Source organism: Benincasa hispida, chromosome 12 (assembly GCF_027475165.1).
Source record: "Benincasa hispida cultivar pf3 chromosome 12, pf3_genome.v1.1, whole genome shotgun sequence".
NCBI classification, from domain to species: Eukaryota; Viridiplantae; Streptophyta; class Magnoliopsida; order Cucurbitales; family Cucurbitaceae; genus Benincasa; species Benincasa hispida.
The window spans coordinates 19,460,515-19,481,074 of NC_143489.1; the positions used below are offsets into that span (position 1 = coordinate 19,460,515).

A 20,560-nucleotide genomic window follows, 5' to 3' on the forward strand; every position below is an offset into this window, starting at 1 on the left:
CGAAGAGTGCTAAACTAAAGTTCGAAGAGAAAGCATGAGCAAATTCGAGAGAAAATTCTTTGAAGAGAAATACTTTGAGAAGAAAATGAAGGAAATGACCTATCGTTGTAAAGTATTCGTAGAGGCACGCGGATACCAAACGGTCTGAAGGCTTTTTAAAATTGAGGGTAATTTTAGAATTTCACATGGACAAAAAGTAGTAGTAGAAAAGTTTTTAAGAAAAGGTCATTGATAGAAAAGTTTTTTTGTTTTTAGATCATTTTGTGAAATTTTTCTTATATTTTATATCTGTGAGTTCCAACTGAATCGATTTTTTAGTTTTTGTTTGTAAATTATTATTAATTATACATTTAAAAAAGCACGCAAAAACATCTATCACATCATTCTTCTCGAAAATTCCTCATTACAAATATAATCCTCTAAAAGTATCCTCAATTAAAATCTCAAATCAACGAATTGGTTTTTCCTACATAATAAAGTATAAAATCAATATAAGCTATATTAACTTTTAAAAACAAAATATTAGATAAATAAAAAAACACTTTTTTTTTTAATTTTTTTAATTTTTAATTTTTTTTTAATTTTTATTTTTATAAAGGCATTGATTTGCTAAAAGCCACAAACAAACAACAAACGAATAAAGACAAAAATTCAAGAAAAAATATATAATTCGAAAGAGATCTCAAGACGAAGAGTCCTCTTAGATTTCCAAGAGAAGTCTCAAGTTACTTAGAAAAAAAATGTTACATGAATTCAAATTGTATTGAATTAGTATATGGATTATGTGAAGATAGAATTGGTATTGTAGAAAAAAACATTGTTTTAAGACACTTTTTATATAGAAAGAAAAAAGAAAAAGGAAAAAAAAAAAAAAAACTTAAGCTATCCAAATATTTCCTCTCTCAAAATCTTACTGAGGTATCAAATATAAATATGTTAGGATGCACTTGACTTTTCTAACATTTCTCTATAGTATTGCATTAGCTAAATGCATTTAAAGAAATCTTATACACATTTGTAGACTTAACATTATCAATATAAAACAAAACTTGTGGATTATGTATGATCAATTTTAAGATTTGAATTGACTAACCAAAATTTAATATTTCAACTAATACAATTATTAGTTTGAGAGCACACATTTTTTTGTTTTACTTATTCTTTTCATTAAATCCTTGATATCTTAGAACGTTAAAATTAACTAATAAAATGATAATCAATAGTCAAAATTTACTTAGTCAATTGAGTTGAGAATGTTCCAACATACATATTGCTTTTGGGTAAATAATATAAAGGGGGAAAAATAAACATTTGATCTCCAAACTCTGTAATTGGTGTCTATTTAATCTTTTAAGGTTTTTATACTTTACTTCATAAGGCCTAGAAAATAGTCCTAAATGACAATTGAGTTAACTTGTTAATTAACTAATGGAAAAATGACGACAATATGACATGTTGAGGTGACAAATTTCTAATTCCTATATTTTTAGATAACTTATATTTAGAAATCATAAACAAATTACATCTTATAAGAATACATTAATATAAACAAAAAATCACTCAAAAAATACTTCCATGACTCCCATGTTTACAATGGTTCATTAGGATAAAATTACAAAATACTACCAACCTTTGCTTTATTTTCAATTCTCACTACCCATTCACATAATATAGAATTCACTTCTTCTGGTAGCTCATCATGTGGGCAATGCCCTGAAATTTTGATCATATAAGAAACTGAAGTTAGAATAGGAAAAATAAATTTTACGAAAGCTCAACTGATTAATACGTATATACTCTCCACTAAAAGGTCAGAGATTTGAGTCATTCCATCTTGATTTATTGAACTAAAGTGAACAACTATTTTCTCAACTTACCAGCATCCAATTCCTTGATTATAACCCCAACACAATGCTCTTTAAACATGCCCAACAGAGACTTGGAGTTGTAGATAGGATCTTTCATTCCCTATGAAATGCACATTGCAAACTTTGTAAGTAGGGTTTCCTTATTCTACTACTTTTTCCCTCTTTTTTGGACTAAATTTAACTAGAGCTACAACCCATGCTCCTCCTCCTACACACCTTTTTCTATACATACCAAAAAAATTATTTTTTTTTTAAAATCAATTACCACGTGATAGTTTTTAATTGACTGCAGCAGAGGTTGCACAATATGTTGCACCCAAGTTTTTTTTTCATATAATCATGTAGTCAGAACTTCAATTTGTAACAATTTAACCTATGTATTCTTAAATTTATAACAATTTAGTCACCAAACTATAATATGTAACAACTTTTTTTTGATAAAAATAATATGTAACAATTTAATTCATAGTTTGAAAAATTCTATCAATATTAAGTGACACATTTTATTATGTAACAACTTGGACCTTTTTTTATTATTATTTGATAATTAATTTTATATTTCTTAAAGTAAAATTTGTTTTCTCACAATTCCTTTACCATAATTTTCATCTTTTTTTTTTTTAAAAAAAGACAGTAAATGATATTGAGAAGAAAGGTTAGATAAATGAAGGGGATGATTTTAGAGATTGGAAATGAAAGGAGAGTAAACGGTATTGAAGAAGAGAGGAAAAATAGAGAAGTATTAGACCATAGATTGAAACAAAGAAGAGGGAGGTGATGGAAGTAAATAAAAGATTTTTGTCTATATATATTAACGATAAAAACATTTCTTTAAATATTTTTTTGGAAGATTAAGAGTATTAAAGCAACTTTTGAAAGTGTAAAGATATTTTTGAATGAAGTACAAATAGTTCCTATCCATATAATAGCATTAAGTGTATTTTTTAACTTTTCTTTGAAAGTTTGAGGATATTGTTGAATCATTTGAAAGTTGAAGGGTATTTTTGAAACAAAGTACTAACATTTTTTATCCAAAACAACAATGATGATATTTTTAAAATTTTTAGGGTATTGTTGACACTTTTGAAAATTTAAGGATATTTTTGAAACATAGTACAAAGATAAGAGGTATTTCTATAATTTTTTTTTTTTTTAAAGAATTTTAAATCAAGTTTGAAAGTTAAACGACATGCGAGGTTGGTGGAATTTAAACCTCTAACTTCTCGCTGAAGTATATATTTAAACCAATTGAATAATACTCAGGTTGACTTTTAAATCAAGCTATAACGATTATAGAAGGAAGAATTTTCATCAGCAAAATAGTAATGGTATGTCAAAATATTGTTGATTGGGTTGGAGATACTATATGTTTTTTATCCAAAAAAAAGACATGCACACCAAAAACATTGAAAACTTACCCGCTTCATATTACCTAGAACATATCAGTCTTACCCGACCAAAAATAGTTATTTTTAAGTACAACAGATGTGAGTATAAAAATTTGAACATTCAATCTCAAGACGAGTACATGTCAATTATCTCCAAGTCATGCTCATGTTAGTCTGAAATAACTTGCGTCGAAAACTGGCTCAGAGATAATTTAGATCATAAAAATATTCTAATCAAAACATGACTCAATTGATTAAGACATATATAACAACACATAAAGATGAACATAAAATTTAAAAAGATGAGGGAAGAAAATGAAAAATTGCACAAACAATAAGATCTAAGCCATTGTTTTACCTGGATGACAAGAACCCTTTCTTCCAATCCTTCCAACAGATAATTCAGTGGAACTGAAAGATCAAAGCTGAAAATACTTTCTAGAAGCACCAGACCACCAGGATCTTTCGACTTTTTATAATCTGTTAAGGTGATATTTGATGGCAAAACTTACACAATATATGTAATGAAAAGTGAAACTGATATAATTTCTATAAATAATAACAAAAGCTTAGAGAAGAGGATACAGCTCTTAGCATCTCATTGATAAGCCAATCATCAGCTCGCTCTGTTCTCTGCACAGCAATATAATGATAGAAACTTCTCAAGTTCTATGACATAAAAGACAAGGAAATAGTAAGAAATTGGGACATAATTAAGTTCACAAACAGTAGGATAGCAATTCTTGAGTATGTCCTTAGTTTTCAGTCTTAAGTAAGATAGAAGGAGTCGAGCACCCAACCATGCAGCAACAGAAATCTGTCTCTCCTATATTGCAAATGCAACAATATGTGAAAGTCAGGATAATATTGGTTAAAAACCGTAAAAAAGGGAAAACAATGTTAAATCTCCTTTTACTTCTATATTTCTAAATTTTTAGGTTGAATTTATTTTCGGAAATTTATAGTGGAGAACAAAATTAGTTGTGACATTTTGTAAATTTGTTAATGTTAGAATGTCTTGAATAGGTTATCTGACACATTGAATGACCAAGCACGAGACTCTCGCTCTCAAACCTAAGTTGTATACCTATGTTATTTATAAGTATGACCTTAGGGTTTAGCCTAGAGGCGCCTCTGCAATCTATCCTATCAAAATATTTTTATTTAATAATAAACTGCTCTCTCACTCTGTCCGTGGACGAAGCTAACACACTATGAACCAAATAAATTCTTGTGTTGATCTTTATTGTTTATATTTTATCGCTTTTTCTATTTTTCAATTTCATAATAGTTACATAGAAAATTTCATTTGTACATGTGAATATATCATCAGTAGAATAAAGTAAATCAATGATATACCAGTATAGAGTGTATAAGTAATATATTGTCTTTGTATTATTGATAAAGTACATCAATTTTTTTAGCAAAATAGGGTGTGAAGAAATTCAAACTGTAGACATCTTAGTTGTTAACACATAAGATATACTAGTCAAACTATGCCCACTTTGTCAAATATGCCATTAGTTAATATATAATCAAGGTTGTCAAATCGAAATTCAATTTGTGTATCGTGCATCGCAACGTATCATGTATCATAAGTTTTAATTTGGTGTATATATATAAATATGGAAGCTTAAATTAGATAAATAAATAGTATTTATTAAATTAATTCAAAATAAATGAAAAGTCATTTTTATTCAAAAAAAAATTAAAAAAATAATAATGAAAAGCCTATGGACAAACCCATAGTCAGTAATTCATCAGAATGTTCCAATTCAAAACGATTCACACGATTCAGAAGATTGAATCGTGCGATACATGAAATTTGAAATTCACAATCACGAGTTGAATTGTTTTGCCTTCGTTCCGATACGTATCGTAGGATACGTATTTAACAACCTTGAATATAATACATATAGGGTCTTACATTTGTCATTTAGTACAACATATTTCATTATGAGAAAATTTTACTATAATTTAGGCCAACTTGGCCAAAAATCCTACATTATAACCTTCAAAACACGTCTATTTTAGCACCTATAGTTTTAAGAAATAAATAGGCACCTACAAGGACTGTGTGGGAGGGCATTGGATTCAAGTTATGGCCTCTTTTGCCTGATATTTCAAGAATGACCTAACTGTTATTAAAAAAGAAAAAAGAAAAGAAAAGCTTCTATTATATTAATAAAAGTTGATTCTACCCAACAAGAAAAACTTCAGAATTTTGTAAAGAATAATTTGTGTTTTACGTAAGAAAAATCAAGCAATAAGGGTTCAATTTATGTTTAATGCCCACTCACCCTGCTTATGTGGCCTTGACACACAATTGTATTAACATGCTAATTCACATATTCAGGGAGTTGGGTGAGGTAGAGTTACAAGTCTATTCCAGCCTTGTTCAACTCAAAAAATTGTTAAACTACAGGACTTACTAACTAGCAAAGCTGAAAAATAATAATGTTCACAAAACTCACCTTTTCGAAGGGCAAAAAAGAATATCCTGGAATTACACTGCCAGCACTATTGATGAGGACGATGGATTTGACCAAAGCGGGCCAAAGACAAGCGACAATAGCGACAATATAACCTGAAAAGCAAGCAAGCAAACTTCCACGAATGTGTTATATATAGGAAATAAGTTTTGAGAGTTTATACAAATAAATCCAGTAGGATTGTACATACCACCAATTGAATTTCCAACAAGATGTACTGGTCTACCCACAACTCCAACGATAAAATCTCTAAGAAATTCAGCCCACATTTGTTCACTATACACTATGTTTGGCTTTTCTGAACTCCCAAATCCCAACATTGTTACAGCCCAAACTTGATTTCCACCGTCAGCAAGGCCATGTATATTGTCTCGGAAATGTTCCAAAAAAGCACCAAAACCATGCACGAGAAGAATGGCAGGGCCGTCACATCCAACAACTGTGTACTGAAAAAGGGACCTATCTTGAGGGAAGTAGGCATTACACAAATTGCCAAAACTTTGTAGAGAATATACCAATCGAACAACTTATTTTTGTTTAAGAACAATCGAAAGCACAAAGTCTCGAGCAATCGAAAGTTAAAAGATAACAAAGATACTGGATTCTCATCAGCTTTTATCTTTTTTCTCATTTATGGAACCGACCTGTACAAGAAAGCCATTCCATCTCCAAGTCCGATAAGAATGACTTCCCAAACGTCTTCCTTTGCCCTTCAGACTCATAAGCCAATACCACTGCGTTGTGAAAATTAATGAGAAACTAAAGATACTTTTATATTTTAATTCATCTATAAATTTAAATTTTCATTCAGTAAGACCAACTTCTAGAACCAACCAATCAAACAGAAGTACATTTTCAAATTTTAAACAAAATAACGTACCTCTGAGGAGAGAACAGCATCGGCTGCTGCAGCAACAGTGCGTGCAGAGTACCCAAAAGGAGATAGAAACCCAGCATTTCTTTCCTTTTCGTATTTGATGGCTTCATAATGCACTTTCCTTTTAGAAATTATTCCCAGATGAATGGAAGGACCAAAGAGTTTGATAAATGAAGCTCCATCCCGGCTTTCAGAATTGCGTACCATTTCATGTAATCTGCATAAAACGTAAACAGACTTCAATGACCAATCTAATGAATAGTTGAAACAAATATGAATGCTTCAAGATATTCTTTTTCATCATAAAATGGAAATGAGAATAGAACAAGAATATGAATGCTTTGTGCTTCTGTTCTCAGTGATGAATAAGGTTTACAAATTTACAGATTGGTAGAAATAGCTGAAAAGGATATAAAAAATTACATGGCAAGATCATTAGAATCAATTGAGTGAAATGATGGGTGAACAAAAGATACCAATATGGAAAAGGAAACGAATAAAAGGGTTGCAAATCCCTTAGAACTTAGATGATAGTCTGAGCTTGAGTTCTCTCTGTTTTTTTTTTTTTTTTTTTTTTGACCTTGTTTCCTAGAAGCATAGTGAATGAGAGTAAGAGAGAAATATGAACACCTACGCCTGCCAATCATCTCGAGATGTTCCCTCATTGTATCTTATGTATGCAGCTAAAGCATTCAACACATCTTCTGTACCTCCCCTCATGAGATTCTTCCCTCTTTCTGTAGAAAAAATCGATTTCCCCATTCCCTCTGTCCTGGGTTCTTTTGAACTCGGATTGTTTTCGTTGCTTCCTCTTTTAGAACATTTAGCCCGAAAAATATCTTCAGCTGTTGAATTCTTGATTGAATCCCAATCTTCACTTGGTTCGTACAATCGAGTACTATTCACAAATTCCTTCAAGGCATCAAATGTGGGCATGGTACCTAATGATTTTATCCCAACTTATCATACAAACGAAAGATTCTCTACCATGGATGCCACTCTCGTTCTCCAAAGGAAAAATTTATGCACAGAACGTACCCCAGTTCAATTCCAGTTCCAAGCAGGGTAATGTTGGAGAAGAATGCGGAGAAGTTACAGGAAGTTGAAGCTTTCTAAACTCGTCGTATGATTCAGGTAAGGCCTCTAAGCTCTGATAAATACAGCACCAATGTATAAAAAAACAACAAGTGAAAGCAGCAAAGTAAAGGAGATGATTAGAGTAAAATGGACAAACCTTTATATCGTAAAATGGCGTCCTCCAAATTGTTAGATTTGGACTCTGAATCAGAGTGGACAAAGTCTGAGATACATCATCCATCAACACACATAACTCGTGTTCTACTTCTTCCTCAGCAAATACATGGGTAGCTTTAACCTGTTCAAAACCTTGAAATTGAATTCAAAAACACAAGAAAAAACGAATTACACGAATGGTTCTTGAGAAATTAAGCCCCAAATAACACTTATGAACCCTAGAAAAATAAATCGTCACCTCACCTGAACTACAAGCTCACGGAGTACAGATTCCGCATCCCCAAACTTGATTAATAAATCCAAACCCCGATCCCTGAGTGAATACCTGAGGGATTCCAATGCAAGAAGAATAATCTCAAGCATTTCATCAGAAAACCCTGCACATACATTTATTAAAGTTGATTCATCATGTAATGAACATTTGTATCCACACTGCGATTAAATCAATCAATAATCTGAATAGAGACACATAGAGAGAGAGAGAGAGAGAGAGATTACGTGAAAGAATGCGGGAATCAAAGATGTAGAGAGGGATGAGAGCGGGGAAGTGGGAGGCGGCGGCATGGAGAGCAGGATGATCGTGGATTCGGAGGTCATGTTTGAACCAAAGAACGGCGAGTTGTCCGGTGTTGGGATTTGCAGAAGATTGGGTTGTGGCCGGAAATGCAGAAGAACGACGGCGAGGAGGTGGAGGAGAGAAGAAATGAAAAGAAGTAGAAGGGGAGAAGTTGAAGATGGACATGGAAATGGAGTTTGTGGAAGGGGAAGCTAAGGCTGGTTGGGATTTTTCCGTTGAAAATTGTGGCGCGGATTCATTCTGTTTTTTATTAAGAGCAAAACTGCTGCACCATCGTTTTCCAGCCAGCCACGTGGCCCAATCAAATGATGCCACTTCAAACTTTTTAATTTTTTTTTTAAAAAGTATATTTGTTTTAGCAATAAAATGTTCACGTCTCAATTTGAAGGAAATATTAATTAAAATATCAAGGATAAATATGAATTTATACCCAAGGTTTTTATTAATTTAAATCCTAAAATAATAATTGCATCTATTTAAACTCTTAAATATTAGGGATGTATCAATTTAAATTGTAAACTTTTATAAGTGTATCAATTTAATTACTGAACTTTCATAATTGTATCAATTTAAACCATTTATTTTGTTTATTTGGATACGCTTCTTAAAGTTTGTGGTTTAAATGGACACAATTATGAAAGTTCGGTGTATAAATTGATACACTTATGAAAGTTTCAGGTTTAAATTGATACAATTATTAGTTTAAGTTTTAAATTGATATAACTCCCAAAGTTCAAGGTTTAAATTAATATAATTATTAGTTTATGGTTTAAATTGATATAGTTGGTATAGATTGATATTTGCCCAAATATTTCAATAAATGGGTTTTGTTGACTAATATTTTTGGAAGAATTATAAAAACAAAAACTATGAAAAAAAAATTAAATTGATAAATAAATATTTTTATTATTTAATTATATTTACATTAATGACTTATTATTGTTTATTTTATGTTTTGTAGACTTATTTACAATATATTGGAAATATCAATTTACCTCTCACAACTCATATATGTGTGTAAATATTGATGAAAATGTCGACATGTCAAACGAAAATTTAATATCATGTCTAAGATGTTCACATCTTTGTGTATCCCATCAAAACCACAAAATAAAAATAATAAAAATAAAAACTTATAGTAAAATATTTTGAAAATTAATTTAAAAGAATTTGTCATGTGCTAAATTATGATTGGATAATTGAATGGAATGTACAAAAAAATGAATGTAACTTAGGATTCATGTGAATATATTTTTTTTTTGGGCAAATACCAATTAATACCCCAAAACTTTGGAGGTTGCATCAATTTAAACTCTAAACTAAAAATTGTATCAATTAAACTGAACTTTAGAGGTTGTATCAATTTGATCTAAAACTAATAATTATATTGATTAAAAACTTGAACCTTAAACTTTCATAAGTATATCAATTTAAACCTTAAACTTTCATAAGTATATCAGTTTAAACCTTGAACTTTCATAAGTATATCTAAATAAAACATAATGGAGTTTGAACTGATATATGTAATCAATATCAAGAGTTAATAGACTTGACATTTTACTAGTGTCAAGTTCGTTATCATTCTTGACACGGAACATATATCAAGAAAATAGAAATATGTGACTTGATGTTTTTTCGTGATCAAATTATTCCAGTATTTTTGATAGTGGATCACTTGACATTTTTAAAAATGTCGAGACTATTGATATTTGACATTTTAGAAATGTCAAGTAACCTAATTTTTGTAGTAGCGTATTCATGTGGTATGAGATCAATCAATAAATTATAAATTATATGGTTGTGGTCTTTATCTTTTTGTTTCTACTAGTAATTGTTTGCATATTTATTTGTAATTAAGTTCATATATGATATATCATACAATATATGTATATTGATTATATTTATACTTTTTGTTTATCAATAATTATTTACATGTTAATATATAATAAGTTTAAATACTATTATATATTCATTTTGGTACATCTACTTTTAAAATGTTTATTTTTGGTCCATATACTTTCAACTTTGGTTCATTTTGGTCATTAAATTTTTTAAAAAGTGACCATTTTTATTCTTTAACTTGCCAATTTCAAAGCCTCTTGAACAATTTTCTTGAAGATGTCATTGATGAAACTATTCATAATGCCCACTGCCTTGTTGGAGATTCCTATGTTAGGATGAACTTGCTTGAAAACCTTGAAAATTTCTCATTGTGATTCTCTAATTCTCTCCTCAAGTTTACTAAATTTATTAACTTCTCTATCAGATTGCCATGTGATTGTTATCTGATTTCTATATAGTTGTCATGTAATTTTTATTATATATTAAGTACTTTATGATTTCTATTTGATTGATTGTTATGTGATTGCTGATTGCTATCTGATTGTCATGTGATTTTCATTAGATATAAGTACTTTGTAATTTTTATTTGATTGTCATATGATTTTCTTGTGATTGATATATGATTGCTATCTAATTGCTAGTTGATTGCCATGTGATTTTCATTAGATTTTACGTACTTTTTGATTTCTATTTGATAGCTATCTGATTATTTACTATTTGTATTGTAGGGATGAATGATAATATATTGCCTCTTATTGTTTAATAAAGTGTCAATTGGTGAATTGGCAAAAAGCAATATAATCGTTGTAAACGTGTGGGTCATAGTAAAAAAAATGTAAATTTGCGATCGTTTGAACAATCATGTGAATATCAAAGATATTTTTATTATTTTTTTATGTGAGTACAACAATGTACTTTTTAGTAGTTTATTAGTATATTAGTGGACCGATCTAATAATTTTTTTTGAATATATCTATGATGTATCAACACTAGATAAACACTAATCACAAATATTTCCTTTGTAGCTTTTTGAACCAACTAATGCCTTTAATTTCATGGTCTATATCATGATCTCCCCTCACAAACTACTTGGAATCATTGTGATAGGTTGTTAAGTGATATCCAATAAATAATTATTAAGTGATATTATACCCAATAAGTCAACCAGATGACAATCAAATAATCAAATAATATAGTAGAAATTTATATAGAAATCAAATGACAATCAAAAGATAATTAGGTGATAATATTAGAAATTACTAAGTATATGACAAAAAATTAGAGATAATTAGATGTCAATGAAATGATAATATCGAAAACTACTAAATGTGAAATAAAAAAAAAATATAATCAGATGACAATCAAAAGGAAATTAAATAAAAATATTGTGAACTACTAATTCATTGAAAAAAAAACAAAGTAATAAAAAGAGGAAAAAGTGTAAAAGTAAAAGAGAAAAACTATTGTTCAAGTAATTGAAAGTGAAATAAAAATAAGATAATAATCGATATAATCAACCGTTAGTATTAAATAGTAATCAAATAGATAACAATTTGAATCATTAACAATCTTATAGCAATCAATATCAAATAAAAATAAGATAATAATCAAATAACAATCAAATTTCATACAATTAGTGAGGGTATTTTTGACTTTTTAGTTTCAATACCTAATTTAAATTAGGCTAGGCTGACCAGTTTTGATGTTTTTGTAAAATTTATTATAAGGATATAGGCCTAATTTTTATAACTTATTTTGACATGCTTCAATTGGCCTTATTTTAATGGGAGAAAATGAAGTATGGACAATAATGAACTTTTATTTTCAGATTGCGATAGTTAACATGCTTATCAATATTGCGAAGTAATTAACGATATAAACATAACAATACTTTTTTTATCGATTGACAAGGGAGGATAGTGAAGGCTATTGCACTTTTCGAGGATATGGAGGTAGATACTCTTATGGTTGGCAACAGGGTAAATTAAAAGTTAGGATAGGGGATGGACACTTTAATTGAGTTTAGATTGTGCTAAATTAAAAGTTAAGTTAAATGTAAAAAGTTAAATACCATATATAGAAAAATATATTTAAAAATCTAATTGGGACGGGGTCAGGATAGGGGATGGGAGTGGGGATGAGGGACCCTAAATAAAGAGGTCCCCAATTTGACCCCATCCCTAGTCAAACTGGGGATTCCCTGCCTTGATCAGGATGGGCCCCATGGGACTCGATCTCACGAGAAATTTTGCCAACCCTAATTGCTCTGGATGATGAGGCTTTGGCCTTATTAAATGGGTTGAAATTAGCTATTGAGATGGAATTGATTAATACTTGGGTTGAATTTGATTCCCAAATGTTAGTTAATGCTATCCTAAATAATGTATTACCACTTTCTTTGATTGAGGTTATTTTAGATGAAATTAAAGTTTTGATGGATAGTGCATGTTTTAGAAATCTAAATTTTATTCATCATTCACGTAATAGAGTCGATCATTGTTTGGCTTGGCGGGCTTATTCTAATAGAAAAATAGGTGACTGGTCTGGTTTTGTGCCTTTGTGGCTGAGGCCAACCATTGAGTTGGATGCTCATTGTTAAAACCCGCTAACTATGATGGCAAGGGGGTAGGACAGGGTCGGGGATGCATTCCTCATTTCTGTCCCTGTGGGAATTTTTAATTTTCATCCCTGCCCATTCCCAATTTAGGGGAGCCGAGGAATCCCTATTCGAGGATTCGAGTCCCTACAAGAAAAAATCCCTACCTTTTATTTTATTATTTTCATTATTTAAAATAATTAAAATTTAGTTTTTATATTAAAATTGTAAATATTTATGTAAGAGGTTAGTATTATTATTATATATATTTGTTTAAATGAATAATAAAAAAAATATTTTAGTGCCTTTTATTATAAAGTTAATAAAAAAAATTAAACTTATTATATTTTAAAATTAGAAAAAAATTTAACTAAAACAGTAACTGATAGCTTGTAGAAATATAAGCTATTGCAACCTTTTATTTAGAATTATGAAGGTTGATGAGCAGAATATACGTTAACTTTGCTAAGAATTCATGTGGAATAATGAGCTTGCGTTGATCAGCAATGAGAATCCCCGCTAACTTTATATCATGTGTTATTTTGCGTCAAAATGTCTATTTTGTAGTTCTCGCAGGAATCAGTCGCATGTGTTGATCCCAAACCATTGCAAAGTTGATCGCATGCGTTGATCTTAATGAAGACAAGTCGGTCGCATGAAATGCCACAACTACAGTGATAACTATGATAGAAGGATGATCACAAAGTGAGTAGAATGCGTTGATACTTCAGAAGAAATAATCATGAACGCATACCTTGTGAGTATCAAATAGATAAGATCATGATGACATTTCATCTACCGTGACAAAATGACAATGATTCAGAGTGGGATTACCAAAGCTGTCGGCATTTGAGCTCTATAAATAGAGCCTTAAAGCCCAGACACTGCCTTGGGCAGATTCTTGTGGCCACAGACGAGAGCATGAGCATAAATTCTTTGAGAGTACCTCATTTTCACAACTTCCTCCGATTGATGACCGGAGCTTCGCCAGAGATAGAGCTCAAGAGAGAATCTCCACCACCCATCCATTGCACTACCGGTAGCCTTGACACATATCTGATGGAAGTAAAAGATTACCTACATCTAACCTTCTACCTCTCTTCTCACCTTTGTATTGTATTACATTTTGGCTTAAAACATTAATACATTTTGTAATCAATACATCTCTTTAATTCCTTCAACATCATTTTCATCATCACTTCTACTTTATCATCTTTTCCTTCCGCCGCAATGAGTTAAGTGCAGATTGCAAGAGTTATCGCATACTCAATTATGCGACATAAAGATATGAGACATGTAGCAAACCACGAGAGGTGTGTGTTGCGTGAGTATAGTGAATCAATCATATTTGTTTAGTGCGAGACTATCACAATGCTTGTCTATGAGCGAAGTAGCTATAACCAACTGCCCGAGAGGGTAAGTAGTGAAACTTACTAAGCAAAGTAAGCAGTATTCTTAGAGATAGGAATAACCTTATGCTCAATGCAACCATGCGTTATAGAGATATAAAGCATGTGGCTGACCACCGAGAGGTATGCGATGCATTAGTGTGATGAGCTAGGATTACTTTTGCGACCAAACTTAAGGACTAGGTGATATATTCTTTACAACTCTATTTCTCCATGCTTCTCATTACGCGTTGACAGTTACCGCATCTCTACTGATTCTCATAGTCAAACTTTAATTATTCAGTCTGTTTAGCTTGGAGTAGGAGTAGCATATAATTAGTCAGCTTCTTTCTTTTTATTTTTATTCTCCGCCTTAAACACATTTACTTTACAATCATCTTTTAGTTGCACGTCCTCGGGTTCGACCTCGGATCATCCCAAGAAACTTGCAACGTCGTTATACTTGGCGAGAGAGAAAGAAAACTTGTGATAGGGATGCATGATCATCGCATACACGATTAACGCATTCTGCATATTCGTTAGACCAACGCATGATTATCGCATGACCATCAACGCATGACAATTAACGCATATCAGCATAACAATTTATCCTCAACAAGTTTTTGGCGTCGTTGCCGGGAACTTGACATCTAATGGTTTGTTTAAATTTTGTGTTTTCGCAGGCCCCCTTTTGATCTTAGGTGTATTGTAGCTTGTGCGATCAAGTTGCAAACGATATTTGAGTGAGGTGATACACTGGAATTCAATATTGACCCTGAGATTGAAAGGCTATTTGTCGCATGAGCTGGAAGTAGTCTTAGGAGCATGGCAACCGCCATGTGGCCAATGAATGTTAGAAGCTCTTGTGGTCGGGACAACGAGTTCCTTGACCTAAGCAGGCGAGTTCGATCCCTTGCATGGAAGAGTCCTTGTGGTGATTTCACTCCAATTTCTCCAGGGACGTCTTCTACTCTATCTTTACTTTGCCTTCCTAGTTAACTTTAGTTTATTTATTTGATTATTGTCATTTTAGATTTGCGGCTGCTTTTCTTGGATGTGGTGTTGCGATCGCTCCTTTTTGGCGTGATAATAATTTCCTCTCCGTGTGTTATTTTAAGAGAAGAATTTTCTCCCTCATTCAACGCATGACTATTTCTTCCGCATAAATTCTAGTATTGATGCAATCAACACTCTGCTCACATCTTTCTTTTCTCGTTATCTCTCATGCGTTATTCTTTTGAAATTCTCTTTTGCCTGCTTGCCTTTTTTTGCGTTGATAAATTAGCATCCATGATGATACTTATGTAAATTCACTAAATCCACTGACTAAACCTTACATGACTCACCTCGCTTTAATAGCTTCTTCAAAGTTTGACAGTCTTAAGTTTTATTATGTGAAAACTTTTGCTTAAACCTCTTTTACCGCATTTTGGAACAATTTTGTCTTTAGCTTTTTGGCAAGGAACTTGCCACTCTCTAAATTTGGGGGTGGGATCGGTCCAAGCAAATGCGTTCAATATAAACATTACGATAACGCTTAAAAAAAATGATTATAGTAAGAACTCTGCTGTCAACGCAAAGGAAAAACCCAAGCTGATAAGAGTTAAGTTGTGAAAGGTACATACCCATAGTTGGATACTTCGTATGACACCCGTACAGGTAAGCCAAAATGAAAGTAGGTGACCAGAATCAATGCATAATAACAAAAAAACTAAATTTAGCTAAGATAAGAGTTGTATTGAACCGCATGATGAAGAAACTCTATTTACAGAGAACCTTTGAGCGGAAGTGGATCGTCCAAATTTCATTGTGATTGAACACATATATTTACAGTCATACAAAACATATTATGCATCAGAAACTCAATTACAACATGCTTTTGAAAAAAAAAAACAAAGGATTAAGAAATTATACATTTGAAGAACCATTCTCCAAGATAATCCCTCGAATGTACTCGTTCATGAACGTGTCAAACAAGTGACGAACACTCCTCGAACAATCAGCAAGTAAAAACTCGATCCTCGAACCAATCGGGACACTACCACTTGGTGACCTTGGTATTCTCGGCGTGAGAATCCAGGAGTAATGGGCTCTGGCTAATTTTGGTTAGAGGGGAGGTTTGGAGTTTGGAGGAGGAAGACGAGTAGGCACAAGGCCATCATATAGCAAAGACACTCTATCGTTTAGAGAAAATGAAACTATCGCATAGGCTCTCGACTTCAATCATGTAGTTACTCGATAGATAATTTTGATCACTTCTTCTATGGAATAAAATTAAAACCATTTTTCATTTTATCCCACTTTTGCCATAAAACTAAATAACTCCTCACTAAGGGTGGTTATGGAGAAAAAAGAGTTAATTATCAAATAATTAATAAATTATAAATAAATATGATAAATAACGTATCATATTATATTTATAACCTATAGTTTTAATATTGCATCATATACAATATATAAACCATAGTTCTTTTTCTCTATTTTATGACATTTATTATAAATCATATTTATATTAAATTTAATAACTATGAATCTTATTCATAGAAAATATATTTGAATCATATTCACATATCTGTTCCTTCAATTAAATAATGATGTATCAAATATATTATATCAATTATATCATATATAATTGAATTAATTTAATTATATCATATATAATCAAATTCCCTATTATTATTTTGAACATTTCAAATTAACCCAACAACTGATTCTCACCTTAAATCCATTGAGCTACCAAGGGGACCTCATGGACTTGTAGCTTGAAGCTCCAATGGTACGTGAATAACTAATTAAACTTTTTAATCACATTATTCACCATCTGTTAACTATCGGGCACTCCACTAAAGACCGATAGCTGCACTCTTCGCAGTACAGATATATTTCTGTGTCCAACAAATATAACCAATCAACAGTGTATGATGATCCTTCACAAATCGCTCGTAAATACAGTTGGGCCAAATTATCGTTTTGTCCCTGTGGTTACATTTAGCTCCTTAAGTACCACTGGTCCCTCTAATGAATAATAGATCATAGTCCCACTATGACTAAATCCCTCTCGGGCCAAGAAAGGCTGTGGCACCACATTGTTCAAAACTTGGAATGGAGCAATTTATCTACTTACCCCTACTTTGGGGAAGGAGTGAATTCCATCTTTTGTAGTTGAGTTCCCAACTTCCCAATCGGACAAATCCCCAAAATGGTAGGCTTGTTGAGTTGACAATCTAACCACCCTCACCCATTTAAATCAAAGGACCACCTTCATAGGCAGAAGTTCACAATTCACTCAGGATTAAGGTCATGTTACCTATGGTCATCCAAGTGAAATGAAAGTCTCAATTATGAACGACGTTATATAACGAGACTAAACATTTTGTGGTCCGATCTTATACAAACTTCTTTATATAGAATATCCTCGCTCGTATGTTTAATACATGGTCGGGATCAAATCATTTGTAGCTCTTTACAATATTTGTAACACCTACAAAGCGGGCCATACTCGTAGCGTCACCAGAATAAGGTACCTAGCCTTATCCATATACTATAGACCATTTAGGTTATCACTTCAATACGATCCACTTGTATGTCTCTACATACATGTTTAAGTTACAACGATAACCATGGATCTTAGTTTATTGGTTTATGGTTAATGCAACTAAAATATCATATAATTCATAAACCGAAGTGAATAAAATATCATATATTATTAATCACTGAAATGTTTGTTTATACATGGTTTACAAACTACAAGACCCTACGAGATTTAGGGCATCAACCTCAACACATGACACTCGTGGGGGCAAGCCAAAACGAAGAGCGTAGCTAGGTTCAACGCCTTAATCTAATAATAAGTCGCAAAGCCGTGAATCATTTTGAGCGATCCATTGTGAAAAGCTAAAAGCAAAGTTGTTAGCGATGAGTAAACAGTTTTGAGCAGAGGCTTGCCAGATTAAAACTTAGAAAATATTTCTTAGAAGAAGTAGCTAAGTTTGAGGTGAAGAAACTCTAATGGGAGAATCTTGAGCAGAAACGGATCGATCAAATTCCATAATTCATTGAATATAAAATTTTACTGTAAACAAGCAACAAGATATGTATTTAAATCTAAATTACAGTATGCTTTAGTAAGGGATATAAGAAATCTCACCTTTGAAGACCTTTTCTTTACGTTTTCCCTCGAACAAATCATGAACACTTGAAGACCAAGGAGGACCTCATGGACCTGTAGCTTAAAGCTCCAATGGTACATGAATAATTAATTAAACTCTTTAATTACATTATTTACCATCCGTTAACTATCAGGCACTCTACTAAAGACCGATAGCTGCACTCTTCGCATACAAATATATTTTTGTGTCCACTGGATATAACCAATCAATAGTACGCTGACCCTTTACAAATTGATGTAAGTACAGCTAGGCCAAATTATTGTTTTGCTGTAAACCTTGAACCCTAATTTCCCTACTTGTGTATATTTACTACTGAGACCAGTATGGTGAGTAGGTTAATATAAGAACTAATGTCTAATTGTAGGGAAGTGGGTGAAGATTTTGAAGAAATGTTTAAGTTTGGAAGCTTGACTCTTGGGTGAAGCTAGAAATTGGCTAAGTGTTGTTAGTGTGTAGCCCATGAGCTGGCCTTGTGTTAGGCGTTGGAGGTGAGCCATGGGCGTTGACCTTACTTTTAAGGTTAGGCTCTTAAGGAAGCCAAGTCTGGTCGAGTGAAGAGAAGCCACGCGTTGGAATGTGCACGACAAGAGAAGCCATGTTGAATGCTTGTAATCAAGCTTGGCATGCGATGAGTAGGGCTTACGTTGGTTAGTCCTTGCAAAGTTGAAAGGGCTGGAGTTGCGATGATGATTGAAGGCAAGAGGAGGCCAAGGCACAAGGCACATGTGTTGAAGTTGGCTTGCGTGAGAACTATGATGTACGTTGAACCTAGTTGAAGACGTGTGTTGATAGTAGGTGAAGTAATCAGCCTAAAACTACCGATTAGGGGCACCATTTGTCCTAATCTTGTGAGTTAAGCCCACTTGAGGTGGAGGTGTCATGATAAGAATTCATGAAAGACAGTGGGTGGTAGTATAAAAGGGAGGATGAACTTCAAAAGGTTAGTTTAAACAATTCCTCCATGCAAATTAAGAGTGCTTGGCGTCATTTGAAAGCTATGTGAGCCTACTAGAAGAAAATCTCACCGAAATAAGGCCAGAGAAGGAAGAAAGTGACAAAAAGTTTAGTTCGCGGGTGAATCTAGGCCATCGATGAAGAATTGAGGCTCCAGGACAAACCACAAGGAATTTTAGGCTGGAATTTTAAGGTGCTTCCTAAGACAATTCTAAACAATTTTGTAGAAGGAAGTTTCTTGAGATAAGCTTTAGAATTTGAGTTACTAATGAAGTAGTCGAATCTAGAATTCTGTGAACAAGTAGGCAGCTGCTTGGGTTGAGTAAGCTGACAGCTCAAAATAGGCGCACAGGCAGCCAAAAGGCTGAGCACTCCCATGCATTTAAGCTTATGTTTGGGCTGAAAAGGCTTGCATGGAAGACTAGGACGCATAGATGCTTATGTGAATGACCATGTGCAGATGAAGGAACACTTAGAGCAAGTGTTGGTTGCATTGTGGGAATGCGTTGGTGAGGTGTGTTGCCCGCATAGCAATAACCTAAACCTCAATAAAATTTCTAAATGCTCAACCTATAGCCAGGTATGCGTTTGAGTGAAAGTCTTTTAGGGAAGGCTAAGCGCAAGCTTAATTAAGAGTTAGTCTCAAAAGGGAGACCATTGCTAGTAGCTAAATATATGTTGTTGTATCCATAGGATTGACACCATTGCTAGAAGCATATCAACCTTTAAGGAGTAGCCCTAAAGTTGTGAATGACTAAGAATTTGTAATGATTTTTATAGAATCCATGATTTTAAGAAAGATTATTCTCATGCTAGCTATTCTTACAATGTAGTTTTTCTAAGTAAACTATGAGTTCATGCTTTCAAAACGCATGCCATGGATGAAAGAATGTTGTAAAACAATTTATGTGTGTTCATATGCACAAAGAAGGCGTTAGAACCTTTAAAGACATGTTACTATGCGTTTAGATATACATGCATTAAAGAATAAGTCTTAGTATGACTAATGTTACTTCAAGCTTGATACTGAAGGACTTGGATAAAGTATCTGAGCTATAGTACCTAAGGTATGACGGAACTTAGTTATAACCACGTACACGTAGGTAATTTGACGTCGAGAGATCGAGCAAAAAGGTTCTCTCTTGACTAAGGTTT

At 32.5% G+C, this 20,560-nt stretch overlaps 1 protein-coding gene across 8 annotated transcripts; it reads right to left on the reverse strand.

Moving 5' to 3' along the window:
* Window positions 1-1,461: 1,461 nt before the first annotated feature.
* Window positions 1,462-8,687, reverse strand: LOC120067727 (DNA photolyase). 8 transcript variants are annotated; one of them, XR_005479010.2, is made up of 14 exons: window positions 8,378-8,669; window positions 8,123-8,256; window positions 7,860-8,000; window positions 7,664-7,775; window positions 7,260-7,566; window positions 6,629-6,842; window positions 6,393-6,482; window positions 5,939-6,194; window positions 5,731-5,843; window positions 3,984-4,082; window positions 3,842-3,889; window positions 3,615-3,736; window positions 1,878-1,968; window positions 1,462-1,713 (listed from the first exon to the last, which is right to left on the reverse strand). XR_005479010.2 is itself a non-coding variant. In XM_090308755.1 (14 exons), the coding sequence occupies exons 3-14, from the start codon at window positions 7,941-7,943 to the stop codon at window positions 1,613-1,615; spliced, it is 1,626 nt and encodes a 541-aa protein (XP_090164881.1). In that variant the 5' UTR covers window positions 7,944-8,011; window positions 8,123-8,256; window positions 8,378-8,687; the 3' UTR covers window positions 1,462-1,612. The 8 variants fall into 8 exon arrangements, 5 of the variants coding, with proteins under 5 accessions (XP_090164881.1, XP_038875210.1, XP_038875212.1 ...); XM_090308755.1 differs by having other exon boundaries at window positions 3,615-3,725; window positions 7,860-8,011; window positions 8,378-8,687; XM_039019282.2 differs by having other exon boundaries at window positions 3,615-3,725; window positions 8,378-8,674.
* Between the last annotated feature and the right edge of the window lie 11,873 nt (window positions 8,688-20,560).